This window comes from Panthera leo, chromosome D4, assembly GCF_018350215.1.
Source record: "Panthera leo isolate Ple1 chromosome D4, P.leo_Ple1_pat1.1, whole genome shotgun sequence".
NCBI classification, from domain to species: domain Eukaryota; kingdom Metazoa; phylum Chordata; class Mammalia; order Carnivora; family Felidae; genus Panthera; species Panthera leo.
The window spans coordinates 806,832-822,265 of record NC_056691.1 but is presented as its reverse complement, the minus strand read 5'-3'; the positions used below and the strand labels follow the sequence as shown (position 1 = coordinate 822,265).

General features: G+C 42.5%; 2 protein-coding genes across 11 annotated transcripts in view; one reads left to right on the top strand and one right to left on the bottom strand.

The window, feature by feature from the left end:
* Positions 1 to 15,434, bottom strand: part of LOC122204688 (centromere protein P) — a 243,079-nt gene that overhangs the window by 56,597 nt on the left and 171,048 nt on the right. The window lies entirely within an intron of this gene.
* Positions 1,739 to 15,434, top strand: part of ECM2 (extracellular matrix protein 2) — a 33,133-nt gene continuing 19,437 nt past the window's right edge. Inside the window, exons 1-4 of one of the 4 annotated variants that reach the window (XM_042912257.1) lie at positions 1,739 to 1,877; positions 2,194 to 2,243; positions 2,410 to 2,466; positions 14,289 to 14,598. In XM_042912257.1, the coding sequence (XP_042768191.1) occupies positions 14,313 to 14,598 (286 nt within the window). In that variant the 5' untranslated portion in view covers positions 1,739 to 1,877; positions 2,194 to 2,243; positions 2,410 to 2,466; positions 14,289 to 14,312. Of the gene's footprint in view, positions 1,878 to 2,021; positions 2,244 to 2,409; positions 2,467 to 14,288; positions 14,599 to 15,434 lie in introns of those variants that run through there. The other 3 variants (XM_042912256.1, XM_042912258.1, XM_042912259.1) reach the window with 3 other exon arrangements.

Below are 15,434 nucleotides of genomic sequence, written 5' to 3'. Positions count from 1 at the left end.
TATGGGTCTGGATAAATGTATGATGACATGTATCCACTATTATGATCATACAGGGTAGTTTCCCTGCCTTCACAGTTCTCCGTGCTCTATTCATCCCTCCCTCTGGCCTAATCCCTGGCAACCACTGATGTTTTACTGTTTCCACAGTTTTGTCTTTTCCAGAATGTCATATAGTTGGAATTGTATAGTATGCAACCTTTCAGACTAACTTCTTTCACTAGTAATGTACATTTAAGGTTCCTTCATGGTTTTTCACGGCTTGGTAAGAGTATTTCCTCTTAGCATTGAAAAATATTCCATTGTCTGGATGGATCACAGTTAATTTACTCGTTCACCTACTGAAGGGCATCTTGGATGCTTCCAAGTGTTGGCACTATGAATAAAGCTGATGTAAACATCTGTGTGCAGGTTTTGGTGTGGACATAAGTTTTCAACTCATTTGGGTAAATACCAAGGAGCAGGACTGCTGGGTCACAGATTAAGAGTATGTTTAGTTTTCTAAGAAACATCACACTGTCTTCCCACATGGCCGCGCCATTTTGGATTCCTACCAGCAAGGAATGAGAGTTCCTATTGCTCCACATCCTTGCTCGCATATGGTGTTGTCGGTGTTTTGGATTTTTGCCATTCTAGTAAGTGTGTAGTGGTATCACACTGTTGTTTAATCTCCGAAGCCCTTTTCTTTTCTGATTGTGTGTAAGCGTTTTTGGGAAGGAAGGTGGGGTCCTATCTCTAATAGTAGAATCTTCCCAAATGTTTTGTAATCCTGAGCTATCTGCTCACGACTAACAGTATAGGGTTAAAATGCTGACCAAAACGTATCAGTGGGGATGATCAATTTTGTCTTTATAGTGGGTTGTGCCAGTGGTGAGCTTAGATTCTGAACATGGGGGTTCCCTGCTCCACCAGCCACCCAAGCCCAGTGGATGAGAACACAGGTTCAGTTTAGGGGCAGATGCCTAATACTCACAACAAATGATGGAGACATCCGGAGGACTGGGGTCATCTAACCTGCTATTCTTAAGTGCAGTCTCTAACAAACGTCACCATTCCCAGCATTTGGAATTTCTAAACCTGCGGGGAACACCCACAGAGCTATCCTGTCCCATACACTTGGGCTGCAGTGTTATCTGTCAGAGTCTCTGTGCCTTTAATCTTTAAGGAATTTCTCAACATTTCTTCTAATAGTACTAATTATTTTGCATATATATATATATATATATATATATATATATATATATACATACATATATATGTAGTTTATTTTAAGGCATTTGGATGGCCCACGTGTGTAGTCAATTACCTTGATTTGATCTACCCAGGTCATTTTAAGATTTTGGAAAAACAAAAATGTAGCTCTTCTCTGTCAGAAAATTTAGACACTTGAAGTAGAATAGTAAGAATTTAAAAATAGCCATTAAATAATTCCCTAGTCTGTGACAGGCACTTCACATAGGGTATTCATTGCATTGGCAGGGTAGGTATCATCATCCCAGTTGTACAGAAGGATAAAGTTTAATCAGAAACAACAGTAACTCATCCAAGGTCCCCATAAGCAGCAGTGTGAGCCTGGAACCCTGACCGCTCTCTGACCTGCTCATTTGTAGATAGAAAAAACCGAGGCCAAAGTAGACAACCAATTCGCCAGAGTAACCATCATCAGAAGGCTCAAAGCTCCTTTGCACATTTTCTCCTTATTGCTTCAAGGCTGGAAGTTACATAATTTCAGTGACATTAATATGTAACAGCTCTGTGCTTTGTTAACAAGGCTGCCTGCAGACTGGGGGAGCAGGCAGAGGACAGCGAGTTAACCCCACTAAAGGCATCCCAGGAATGCACGGTCCTCCACGTGGCAACAATGGCGTCTCTGTAGTCTGGTAAAGCTCAAGGGGTACCGTGGAGGCTGGTGTGAACTTAGAGGGACACCACATACTTCTTAGTGAGCCTCTACTGCTCCTCCGGTTTCTCTCCCCCTGCCTCTGCTTTCTGCTTCTGCTGTGATTGAGAACAAATATTTCCCTTGGTAACCGTCTTCCCTGGTTACTCTCTTGGCGGCTCTGCACAAAGATCCGAAAGGCATTTGTTCCCAAGGGAAGCAGTGATTTTCGATTTTACTAAGAAGTCAGCTAGCATTTCTCAACATTCCTCTCTTTCCTTGTTTTAAAGAAAGCTCTGGTTTTGTTTCATTTTCAGCCGGAGACTTTAATGACACCAAGCAGAACCTACTTAGTTTAGAATTTCAGGTAAAAGCTTAAAATTTTAAGTTTCTACTAAGGCATGTGGAATGGTTTTAATATTTGGGTGTTTTATGTTGCAAATGTGTTTAACACTTGAGGAAATTAGCTCTTACTAATAGATTTTAGAAGTTTAAAGTGTACATTATGCTGCTTACTTGTTTTTTTTTTTCAGGATGAATACTTCCCAAGTATTTTGAACTTTTACGGAATTAGGATTAAAGATACTTTTGTAAGTTTAAATATAATTTACATGCTCAACAGAAGTAGAAGTTGGTTTGACAATTACATTCTCAACTTTTAAAACCTAAAAGAACATAAAGTATTAATTAAAAATGTTTTTCATTTTAAGCCTGTTGAGTGACGTTAAAAGGGACAACAGACATTTCATGGCTTTGTGTAGAAGTTTAAAATTCTCAATGTTATTTTAAAAACTTACTTAAGACAGTGGATGAAAAACTTTAAATGGAGATAAACAATAAGTTAACCAAGATTTACGGACAGTATTTAATGTTGGGATAAAACAAGAAGGGCTGGAAAGAAAAATGTACTTGATCAAAATAATACCTACTGTGATTTAGAGTACCATAAAATTTTAACTCTAGCAACAGATTTACTCAATTGCAAAGTTGCTTGTTAAAGTAAATATTAAACGCAATGCAAAATTTTATAAATCACTGAAAATAACAAAGGCCTAGGTATCAATTATAAATTAAAAAAAAATGTTTATTGATTTTGAGAGAGAGACAAAGAGAGAGAGTGAGAGCGAGGGAGAGGCAGAGAGAGAGGGAGATACAGAATCCAAAGCAGGCCCCAGGCTCTAAGCTGTCATCACAGAGCCTGACGCAGAGCTTGAACCCACCAACTGTGAGATCATGACCTGAGCTGAAAGTGGGACGCTTAATTGACTGAGCCACCCAGGCACCCTGACATTGATTATAAAATTAGCAATGAAAGGCCATTTCATAAAACATTTAAAATTTTAATGAGACTATTTAGATCCTGATTTTGTTAAAATTAAGATAGCTCTGAAAATTTATTTCTGTACATGTGTATTTAGGTTTCTGGATGAAAGTGAGCCAATTCTGGGGGGTAAGGAGAAAGACTCCGGGAGGTAAGTCCAGGTGGGGGCCCTAGGGTGAGCAAGCCCAGGCCTGGTCCTGTCAAGCGAGTGTTCCCGGGAGGACAAGGGGCTGGAGACCCTCTTGGGCGTCCTCCTAAACCCCGTCCAGGGCCGGACTAAACTTGCACCTGGTTCAAGACAGGGCGTCCGCACAGACGACTGTTAATGCAGGACAATGTCCATGAATTCTCACGCAGAGCGCAGTGCCCACGCTCTCCACCAGAGCCACGTCCCTGGCCCCTCCTGCTGCCCCCATCCTGGCTCTTGGCCCAGCCCACATACTGCGTCCTCCGTTCCCTGCTCTCTGAAACGACTCCTCCAGGGTCCTTTGCCCATTGGCGAAGGGATTTGCTCCTTTCATGACTTTTCATGTGAGTTCTACTAAAACCACAGCAGATCACAAAAACTGGTTCCAGTGTAGCTCCACTTCAATGATGTCCAGGAGAGGTTCTGAAGAGGCTGCAGTGATTAGTGGACATACATACTGAACGCAAGTCTGCACGCTGAGGCTGGCGGACAGGACAACCTTGGCGGCGGCCACGTGCGGGGCCATCAGCCCAAGGAGGAGAACCCCTTCCTTCAGGCCTCAGGCAGAGGAAGAGCAGGAGAATGAGGCTGCACTGGGGGAAGAGGACAAAGAGGAAGGCAGAGGCACAGTAAAGGAGAGCTTGTGTGCAAAAGATAGATGGCCTTAGGCTAAAAGATCCCAAGAAGGATAAACAAACAAAAAACAACCCTACGCATTATAGTAAAACTTCTGAGTATTAAAGAGGAGTTGAAAATATGAAAAAAAACTTCCATAGAGAGAGGGAGAGAAAAAAAAAAAGATTTCTCACAAAGAGATAAGACCCAGATTTGGGTTAGATTCTCATCAGTAACAGCAGATATAAGAAGTAAATAGAGGGGTGCCTGGGTGGCTCAGTCGGTTAAGTGTCCGACTTTGGCTCAGGTCATAATCTCACGGTTCCTGGGTTCAAGCCCCATGTTGGGCTCTGTGCTGACAGCTCAGAGCCTGGAGCCTACTTCGGATTCTGTCTCCCTCCCTCTCTGCTCCTCACCTGCTTGCAATCTCTCTCTCTCTCTCAAGAATAAACAAACATTAAAAAAAAAAAAAAAAAAAAAAAGTGAAAATGGACAACAGCTATAAAGTTTTGGAAGAAAAGGATTGAAATCATTATTCTATTTCCAATTAACCAATGATATTTTCTGACACAAGATTTCAAAATTTTTAAAACCCAAAACATTCTTTTAGAGAAAGAGGATCACTTTAACAGAAAATAAAAGTAATCTGAGGGAACTCCTGGTTCTGATAATAGCAGACTAAGGAATTCAGAACAAAAGCTGTTGAGAATAATTAGAATAGAGAGGGAAAAAGCAGGACTAATATTTGGGATAGAACTGAAACCAAATAGGTTTTGAACAACTTTTCTTCTGAAGGCGTCTAGAAGGAGGGTCCAGAAGAGGCAGCAGAGAATTAAATGTAGCTTAATTTTTGTGTTTAAAAAAAATTTTAATGTTTATTTTTGAGAGAAAGAGAGCACGTGCGGGCGAGTGAATGGGGGAGGGGCAGAGAGAGAGGGAGACACAGAATCGGAAGCAAGCTCCAGGCTCCTAGCTGTCAGCACAGAGCCTGACGTGGGGCTTGAACTCACGGCACCATGAGATCATGACCTTAGCCAAAGTTGGACGCTTAACTGAGTCACCCAGCCACCCCAAGAATTGAGTATAGCTTTAAAACAGCCTCAGCAGGCAAGACAGAAATAAAGCCCCAGGAACGGGGCTACGCCGGCAGCAGGATGACAGGGAGGGCGATGCCAGTGAGGTCCCCCGCTCTGGTTTGGGACCCAGTGTGATCCATAAGCAGACATAGCAAGGCTCAGCTTCAGAACATGCCGTCTATAACTGGTAGTGCCCTCACCCTAATGCCTGAAGCAGATGTAAATCCTTCTGGGATAAGAATTTATCATTAAGGCTTCCAAGTATTTCCCTAATTTTTCATTATACAGTATCTGGTGCTCAATCAAAAGCCATCAGGCATAGGAAGAAATAGCACAATGCGGCTATAATCCCGGGGAAATAAGACAACAGAAACAGATACATCAAGTGTTCAGAAAGTGGGAGTCTTCAGACATAGACTTTAGGAAGAATGTGATTAACATGTTCAAAAAGTAAAAGACAAGACTGAAAATTTCAGTGGAGAATCAGAAACCATGAGAAGAACTCACTGAAAACTCAAAACCAAAAATCCCACAGTAACAGAAACAAGGAAGTCAATGGACAGATTTAATAGTGGAAGAGAGAATTCATGAACTGCAACACAGGTTAAAAGGATAACCAGGACAATTCACAGGCAGACAGGGATAGAGACAAGAGAGGGTAGACGCACTGAAGACACCATGAGGAGGCCATCATGTCTACCAATGTGGCCCTAAACACACTCAGGACAGAAGTAGGAAAGTACTGGGTGGAGAGAAGGGCTGATGAGTCTCCAGGCCATAGATTCAAGAAGTGCTATAAATCCCAAAGGCGACAAAAACAAGAAAATCCTATCTATGTACCATACAGCAAAAAAGCTGAGCACCAAAGCCAAAGAGAAAATCTTAGATAAAGCAGCCAGCAGAAAAAGTTATTTAAAGGAGAAATAGGGGTGCCTGGGTGGCTCAGTCGGTTAAGCGTCCGACTTTGGCTCAGGTCATGATCTCGTGGTTTGTGGGTTTGAGCCCTGTCTCGGGCTCTGGGCTGAAAGCGTCAAGCCTGCTTTGGATCCTCTGTCCCTCTTTGTGCCCCTTCCCTGCTCACGCAGGCTCTCTCTCTCTCAAAAATAAACATTTTTCTTTTTTTTAAAAAGGAGAAATAATCAGGTGGGCAGATGAATGTTCAATCAAAATTAAGGAAACAAGAAGACGTTGGAATGAGATCTTCAAAATGCTGAAACAAAAAACTTGTCAACCTACAATTCCATGTCCAGCAAATGCATTCTTCCAGAATGACATAAAACATAAGTATTTTCAGATACACACACAAAAACAAGTGGTCACCAGTAGTCCTGCATTAAAGGAATTACTAAAAAGTGTTCTTAAATCAGAAAGAATGGAACCCTGACAGAAGCCTGAAACCATGGGACAGAATGGGCAGAAAGAAAACAGTAAATGTTCAGGTGACTGTAACACAGGAGGTCCCAGCTGGGGCAGGAGGATTCCCTCCATCGCCCAGCACATAAGGTGTGAAGACATTTCTGCTCGCCATGAGTGAAGGGAAGGTGCTGGCTGCATCTACTGGGCAGAGGCCAGGGATGCTACTGAATATACAAATACAAATTCTCCAACCCAAATGTTAGTGGTGCCAAGGCTGGGAGAGCCTGATCTAAATGACAATCACCATCATCTTCTGAGGACGTCACATGTATCTAGAATTAATGTGACAAGAGTGGCACGGTGCTGGGCTGAGGGACAGAAGGAGGCTGTCCTGGCCTCACATTGTCCAGGAGGACAGAAAGGCTCTGGTTTATACCAGACGTGACAGGCTGAGATGTATGTGGTAATCCCTACAAAGAGCAGAATAGTAAAAAGTGTAAATTACTAACAGAACAAGAAAAACTCAGTCATCAATTTAAAAAAGCAAGCAAGCAAGAAAAACAAAACAAAACAAGCAGGCAGAACGAATAGAAAGCTAATAGTCAGAAAACAGATTTAAACTCAAACATGTCAAGTGTTAACGTTAAATATAGACTAAATGTTCCAATTAATAGACAAAGATTGTCACACTGCATTAAAAAAATTCCATGATATGCAAATAGAAAGTATATTGAAAATATAAGACTATCAGCTATAATATCTCACAAAGTAGATCTTACGACAAAAAGCACTATTAGCAATATAAAAAGTACCTAATGATAAAAGCACTGGAAAGATCTAACAATTTTGGATTTGAATATACCTATAACACAGTCTCAAAATATACTAATAAACATGACCAAAGTGACTTACAAATATTAAACTACGTTCAAAAATAAACCCAAGGGATAACATAGTTCAAAACCAAAGGAGACTCTATTATTATATTTGTAAACTGAAAATTAAAATTAAGAATACAAAAATACATCCAAAAGATACATCCATAATATCTATAATCACAAAAAATTGGCAAAGAATTTAAATGTCCATCACCAAACTGTTTAGAGGGGTCATGAAAGACCCAGTAAACTAGAGGGTGGGAAGCTAGGGCCCATTCGCCAAATTCTGTTTTTTAAACAAAACACCATAGTTACATAGTCTTGCCTGTCTGTTCACCTAGTGTCTATAGCTACTTTGGGCTATTGCAGCAAAGTGGAGAAGTTTCAACAGACTGTTGGACCTCAGAGCCTAAAATATTTATCTTCTCAACTTTGGAGAAACGGTGTGCCTACCCCTTGTACTGAACAATGAATTACGATCAAGGCAATGTGTCTTTTCTGCCTTATAAACATATGCACCATTTTGAGTTTTTAAAACATATACGCTACTTTTACAAATTTGACTATTAAAAAAATTTTAATATTTATTTATTTTTGAGAGGGAGAGAGAGAGAGAGACAGAGCACAAGCGGGAGAGGGGCAGAGAGAGAGGGAGAAACAGAATCTGAAGCAGGCTCCAGGCTGAGCTGTCAGCACAGAGCCAGATGCGGGGCTCGAACTCATGGACCGCAAGATCGTGACCTGAGCCGAAGTCGGATGCTTAACGACTGAGCCACCCAGGCGCCCCTCAAATTTAAACATTTTAAGAACAAATGATAAAAAAAGATTATGAACTCTGGAGAGGGAAAACTATGTGAACGCCGCCTGTGTCTTTATCTTTTAAAAGTTTATTTATTTAAGTAATCTCTACCCCAATGTGGGGCTCAAACCATGACCCTGAGACCAAGAGTTGCATGCTTTTCCCACTGAGCCAGCCAGACACCCCCATGGCTTGTATCTTTACATTTCTTTGGGCTTTCCTATGGACAACAGACTGGAGCTCAACCTAAGAAGACCCTGTTGACAGAGCTGTCTGAGCCCAGAAGATGATGAATCCCCCAGAGCTGGAAACGGAGGAGAGCTTCAAGGACTCACTGAAAGTCTGAGCTGCACACAGCAGAGTGCCACTGTTACAAACGGCCAAGGTTACGAGGACAAAGCTTCACCTGAGCACAACAGAATACAGAATGGAAGTGGGATCATTCCTCAAGGAACATGCAATTCTGGCCACATGAGCGAGCATACACGTGTGAGACTTGGAAACCGAGCAAAAGAAAACAGCACCTCAGAGTCAGAGTAAACCTCGGGAGGGAGATCATCGTGTGCAAGGGGTCTGTTTAATTTTAGAAGACCACTAGAAGACCCCATCTAGTTAGAATTCATTAGATGTGCCTGTAAACCGCCTGCCTCTGTCTGGATTAAAAACCTCTGTATGAGTTCCTCTCAACAGGGGCTTCTCCATCTAGACACTTCCGACGTGCTGGGCCCTTCGGTTCCTCTGTCGTGGTGGGTGGTCCTGGGCTCTGTAAGACCTCCAGCAGCACCCGGGCCCTCCCACACACAGGGAGTTGGGAGAGCCCCTCCTAACAGTGACTCTGAAGAGAGTCCAGATGCTGCCAAATGGGACCCATGGACAAAACTCTCTGGCTGAGAAGCACTGCTTTCAGTGGTGGGCTGCAACCGTGTGCTGCAAAGTACTTAAATTTTGCAGGCCAAATAAATGTTAGCATCTACTGAAACTACCCAATCGCGCTCTTTAGCGGAGAAGTCCCCAAAAGTAATACACAAATAAACGAGCATGGCTGCTCCAATACAACTTTATGTATGGATAATGAAATTTCAATTTATGTGATCTGTCATGAATTATTACTCTTCTTTTAAATCTTAAAACCTTTAAATTTAAAAACACAAAAGCCATCTTAAGCTTGTAGGCTGTATACAAACAAGCAGCAGACTCAGTTTGGCCCCTACTCTAATTTCCTGACTTCTGATCTAACCTGTCAAGCCCAGAGCCTGGTCTCCAAGGACCCCATGATACAACTCCACCTCTGTCTGAGGAAAGTGTGAGATCCTACAACAATGCTAAGAAGTTCACACAACTGGGGATTTTGCGCATTATGTGACAGAGATATGTGATTCCAAATAGCCACCTTCGGACTCCCAACATCAAGGTGGTAGCCCAACCCAACCACAGTGGTGAGGAGAGTTGAAAATTAAAGTGCACATATGTAAAGTGCACCTGTAAAACCATAACACAATCAAGAAAATGAATATATCCATCATCCACAAAAGATCCCCATGACTCCTGGTAATCTACATGCCCCTGCCTCGAGGCAGACATGGGTATGCTTTCCTACAGAAGGGTTTGCGTTTTCTACAACGGAACTGTGTATATGTCCTTCTGTATGAGACTTCTTTTATTCAACATATTTATTTTGAGATTTACTTATCACTGTTGCTAAGTAGTATTCCATGGTATGGATACATTACAAGCTGTTTATCCACTAACACATTGATAGACATTTGGATGTCTTCCACTTTTTGTCCAGCACAAAGAAAGCTGCCATGAACATTCACATATAAATATGTGTGGACATATGTTTTCATTTCTCTTGGGTAAACAGCAGCAGAATGGCTGGGTAAATGGCAGACGCACATGTAACTTTAAAAAAAACTGCCAAACTGTTTTCCGAAAATGTTTATGCTGTTTTACATTTCCAACAGCACTGAACGAGAATTCTAGTTATTCTGCCTACTTGTCAACATTTGCTGTGGCTTATCCTTTTAATTTTAGTCATTCTGACGGATGCGTGCTGGTATCTGATTGAGGCTTTAACTTGCATTTTCCCAATGACTAAGGATTTTGAGCATCTTCTCATGTGCTTATATGCCTTGCGTGTCTCTTTGGTAAAGTGTGTTCAAAGCTTTGGGCTTTTAAAAGTTGGGTTTTCTTTTCATGTCAGAACTGTGATACTTCTTTATTCTTTTTTTTTTTTTAATGTTTTTATTTATTTGTTGAAGGAGAGAGAGACAGAGCATGAGCAGGGGAGGAACAGAGAGAGAGGGAGACACAGAATTTGAGGCAGGCTCCGGGCTCTAAGCTGTCAGCACAGAGCCCTGATGCAGGGCTCAAACTCACGAACTGTGAGATCATGACCTGAGCTGAAGTTGGACGCTTAACCTCCTGAGCCACCCAGGCGCCCCCTTCTTTATTCTTGATACAAGTACTTTGTTGAATACATGTTTTGCAAATATTTTTTCCAGTATGTGGCATTTTCCTACTATTAACAGTATCTTTTGAAGACAAAAAGCCTTTAATTTTGATGAAGTCTAATTAAAAAATAAATATCATGCTCTCTATTGCTGTACTTAAGAAATCTGTGCTAAATCCAAGGTCACCAAAATTTCTCTCTATGTGTTCTTCTACAAGTTTATACTTTTTGCTGTTATATTTATGGTCGATTCTTTGTATGATACATGACTGTGCACCTCGTGCTGACCATGTAGGCTTGGTCTCTTTCTGAACACTCTCTTCTGTCCCACTGATTACTTGTCTGTCTTCACATCAGTATCACACTATCTTTATTTCCCCATATTTGTAATAAGTATCGAAAATCAGGTAGTGGTAGTCCTCCAAATTTATTCTTCTCTTTTCCAAAGTTGCTTTGGCTATTGTAGGCTCTTTACATTCCCACAGCAATTTTAGAATCATCTTGCCATTAAAAAAATAAACAAAATAGCCTGCTAGAATTTTGACTGGCTTTGTGACAAACTATCGATTCTAGAATTGAGAATTTAAACCTGAGTCATCTGACCTACACACACAGCACACATACCCTATGCAGTTCTTCCATTTTCTGCAGCAATCCTTCATGGTTTTCAGGGCTGCAATCTTGGACATCTTTTGTCAGAAGTATCTTTAAGTACTTCACATTTTTATGCCTTTATAAATGGTGTTGTATTTTTTTTTTAATGTTTATTTATTTTTGAGACAGAGAGAGACAGAGCATGAACGGGGGAGGGTCAGAGAGAGGGAGACACAGAATCTGAAACAGGCTCCAGGCTCTGAGCTGTCAGCACAGAGCCCGACGTGCGGCTCAAACTCACGGACCACGAGATCATGACCTGAGCCGAAGTCAGCCGCCTAACCAACTGAGCCACCCAGGCGCCCCTATAAATGGTATTGTATTTTTAACTTTGGGTTTTTTTTTAAATGTTTATTTTTGAGAGAGAGACAGAGCATGAGCAGGGGAGGGTCAGAGAGAGAGGGAGACACAGAATCTGAAGCAGGCTCCAGGCTCCGAGTTGTCAACACAGAGCCTGACGTGGGGCTCAAAACCACAGACTGCGAGATCATGACCTGAGCCAAAGTCAGTCGTTTACCCGACTGAGTCACCCAGGCACCCTTTAGCTTTGTTTTCTTTACTGTTTTTAGCATGTAGAAATAATCCTGACTTCTGTATATTGATCTTATATCCTGAAACCCTGCTAAAATCGGTTGTAGCTTTTTATGTAGGCACCATGGGATTATCTATATACACGAACAAGACATTTGTGAACAGTTTCTTTTCTAGTCTGGATGCATTTTGTTTCTTGGTCTTACATTACTATACGGGCTAGAATATTCAATAAAATGTTCACTAAAAGTGGTGAGACCAGACATCTTTTCTTTTTCCTGATCTTAAGTGGTAAACATATTTCAAAATCAAGGACGGTATTAGCACTAACTTTTTGATATACGACAATGATCAGATTTAGGTTCACAACTGACAAATGACATTGATACACCGTTATCACCAAGTCCAGAATTTACATTAGAGCTCACGCTTGGTGGTGTACGTTCTATGGATTTGGACACGTGTGTAATGGTAGTATCCATTATTACAGTATTATACAGAATATTCTCAGTGCCCTAAAAGTCCTCTGTGCTCCATCGATTCGCTCCCTGCCCCTTCCCCCCACCCCCCGCACCAACTCCTGGCAGCAACTCTCTTTACTGTCTCCACAATTTTGCCTTTTCCAGAATGTCACAGAGTTGGAATATTACAGTAGCCTTTTCAGACTGGCTTCTTTCATTTAGTGATGTGTGTTTATTTCTTCCCTGTCTTTTCATGGTCCAGCAGCCATTTCTTTTTAGTGGTGAATAATATTCTCTGTGTGGATGGACTACTGTTTATCCTCCCACCTACTGAAGGACGTCTTGGTTGCTTCCTAGTTTGCTGTAAACATCTGTGTGCAGGATTTTGTGTAGGCATGTGTTTCCAACTCTCTTGGGTAAATACTAAGAAGCATGACTGCTGGATTACACGGTAAGAGTGTGTTTCTGAGAAACTGCCCAAGTGTCTTCCAAAGGGGCTGTACCCATCTGTGTTCCCTCCAGCCATGAATGTGAGTTTCTGCTGCTCCACATCTTTACTGGCATTTGGTGTTGATTTTGGCCATTCTAATAGATGGGTAGTTGTATCTCATTGTGGGGGCATAGTGGCTTGGGGAAGGCCTGCCTCACCCCCCGAACGTGGTTTTCCATTCAGTTGTCCTCTGGGATCCCCACAACTTACCCACAGGTTGTGAAGCTGACCTGTACTATAGTAGCATCTGATGCTAACAGAGGACTTCATTTCATGCAGAAAGGTTGAATCCAGTGCTTAGAGGGTCTCTTGTCTATTTCCCAAGGTGCCAATAAGATTACTGGGTCAACAGTCTGTGGCCACTTTTTGGCCCTATGAGCCTTCAAAACCCCTCCTTAGCAGCTTGGAAATTTAGTCTGTACATAACATCACCTTAATGCTCACCATTTCTGCCAGGGTGATGGTTTCTGAAGTTAACAGTTTTGTTCTGACTGACAGAGGTGACCAAGGCAGGCTGGTGAGGAGTGGGGTAAATCCCATCACCAAGCAAGGCTGCTCCTTTACTAACGATCCTGGGTCCCCGGCATCGTTGAGGGTTCAGACTCTCCTCCATACACCCTGGCTCCATCTTGGGGTACTGACAGCAAGAGGACCTGAATGAAGAGCAGAGGGGAGAGCTGATAGGCAGGGGTGAGGGTAGAGAAACTGACTCTAAGCTCAGAGGCCATGGGTGCTGCAGACCTTCCCTGTAGGACTAACCATGGGCCCAAGTGTGTGGCCGGGTGAATCCGTCAACCGGCCCCACAATCAATCACCTTGTAGAGGGTTACTCTTCACTTTCTCTGCTACCTGACTTCACATGCCCGCACCAATGTGTGTGAGCACAGGGCTACAACCACACTGAGTCCACAGCACCAGGAGTAGAGTATTCATGTCTCCGGTGTGTTTTCAACTTCACCTCACGCAGAACCCTGCACTACCCTTGAGACAGGCTAATTAAGAGTTCTTCTTTGTCCGTCTTATGTCTTTACGACTGATTCTAGTTTCCTGTTAGTTTTATAGGGTGTAGCCGTACCCCCTCATCCCAATAAAGAAAATCATAAAGCGAGAGGATAAGAGAACAAAAAAAAGCACTGGGGGAAAGGACTGTGGGTGGCGCTGGTCAGAGGATGACCTGGCACACAGGTACAGCGACCCTGGATAACCTCTGAGGACCCACAACACAGTGATCCAGAGAGGACTCAGGAAACCACAGCCTGGAGGCCATGTCCAACCCACTGTTGTGTACATGGGAGTGTTGCTGGCACAGCCATTGCGTACCGTTGTCTGTTTTCACATGATAACGTTCAAGACGAATAGCCTGTAAAGTCCAAAATATTTAACACCTGGTTCTTTATACAAGTTTGCTCATGCTTGGTATGAAGGTAAAGATATTAAAAGTTCTTTGATTTTTATTGGGCAAATAGCCCACAGATGATGTGTGTCATTTCTCAAAGATGCTGCTGAGGCATACATATGAGCAATAAGCCCAGTTGTCAAAGGTGAAAATTAGGTACCACTAAATCCGAAATTCTGCTTCCTTCTCATTCTAGAAATTGGATGGTGGAAAAGCCAGCATGAAGTTTGCAGGTTTGGTTTGTTTCCTTCTGCTTATCATCTGTCAAACTGACTTTGGACAAAATGAAGAAGCACCTAGGAAGCAGCGGAGGAAAATGCACCACAGAAGACTGAGGGGCAGCTCCTCGCCTGCCCGCGGGTCCAGCAGGCAGTTGGGGGACCAGCAGACAATGGTCACACCTGGAGCAACACGTCCCCTGCTGAACCTGGACTACAGCACAGAGGAAAAGTCTGACTCTTTTCTAGGTTTTCTTGGAGTAGAATCAAGTTATAACGTGTTACCAGGTAAGAGCCCAGTGAGAGAAACAGAACCTCCATGAGGACAATTTTCCAAAAAGAAGTTTTTTTTCATATTACTGTATTATCTTTTGGTTTAATCTAATGATAAAGTTAGAAATAATTTAAAATTTCATTTATAGAATGTAATTGTAATATAAAATTACTGGAAAAGAAAACAGGTATCCCACAACTATGTTTATAAAACCCAGTTACTATTTTCGTTTATTAATTTCTAGTCTGTTTACTGTGCCATGTATTTTACATAGTTATATTCATAATATAGACAATAGACATAAAAAGTTGTAAGCTGCTTTTTCATTTACAGTGATAGATCATATAGGATATAGAAATAAATTATTCGGATGACTCTATGAACACAGGGCTGTTAACCAGGGCCTGAGTTAGGCGAGCACAGTGGCGGGGGGGAGAGGGCAGATCGAACGTGAGAGCCCCCCGAGGGTGGGAGTTGGGGATGGTAGCTCATCCCACAAAGGAGAGGTACCAGAAATGATACTGAGTCGGAAGGACAGCATCTCCCCTAACATTCAAATCAAAGCAGGCTGTCTGAGGGCCTTCTTGGTTGACACACTTCCCCACGTGTGTGCCACGCTGTGCCCTGGAAATGGAGGCACTGAAGACCACTGCACTGTGCATGGTACAAGGATGCATATGGTGGCATGGGAGCTCTCCTTCCGTAGCACAGCCGTTGTCAAAGAAGGGACAGGTGCAATGTCTCCTTGGGAACCAGTGTCAGAGGCCCTGCAGAGGCAGGCTCCGTGGCCTGGCTGTCCTGTCTGCACACCGGCAGGTCTGGGGCGTGGGCTCACCACCGGGGCTGTCCC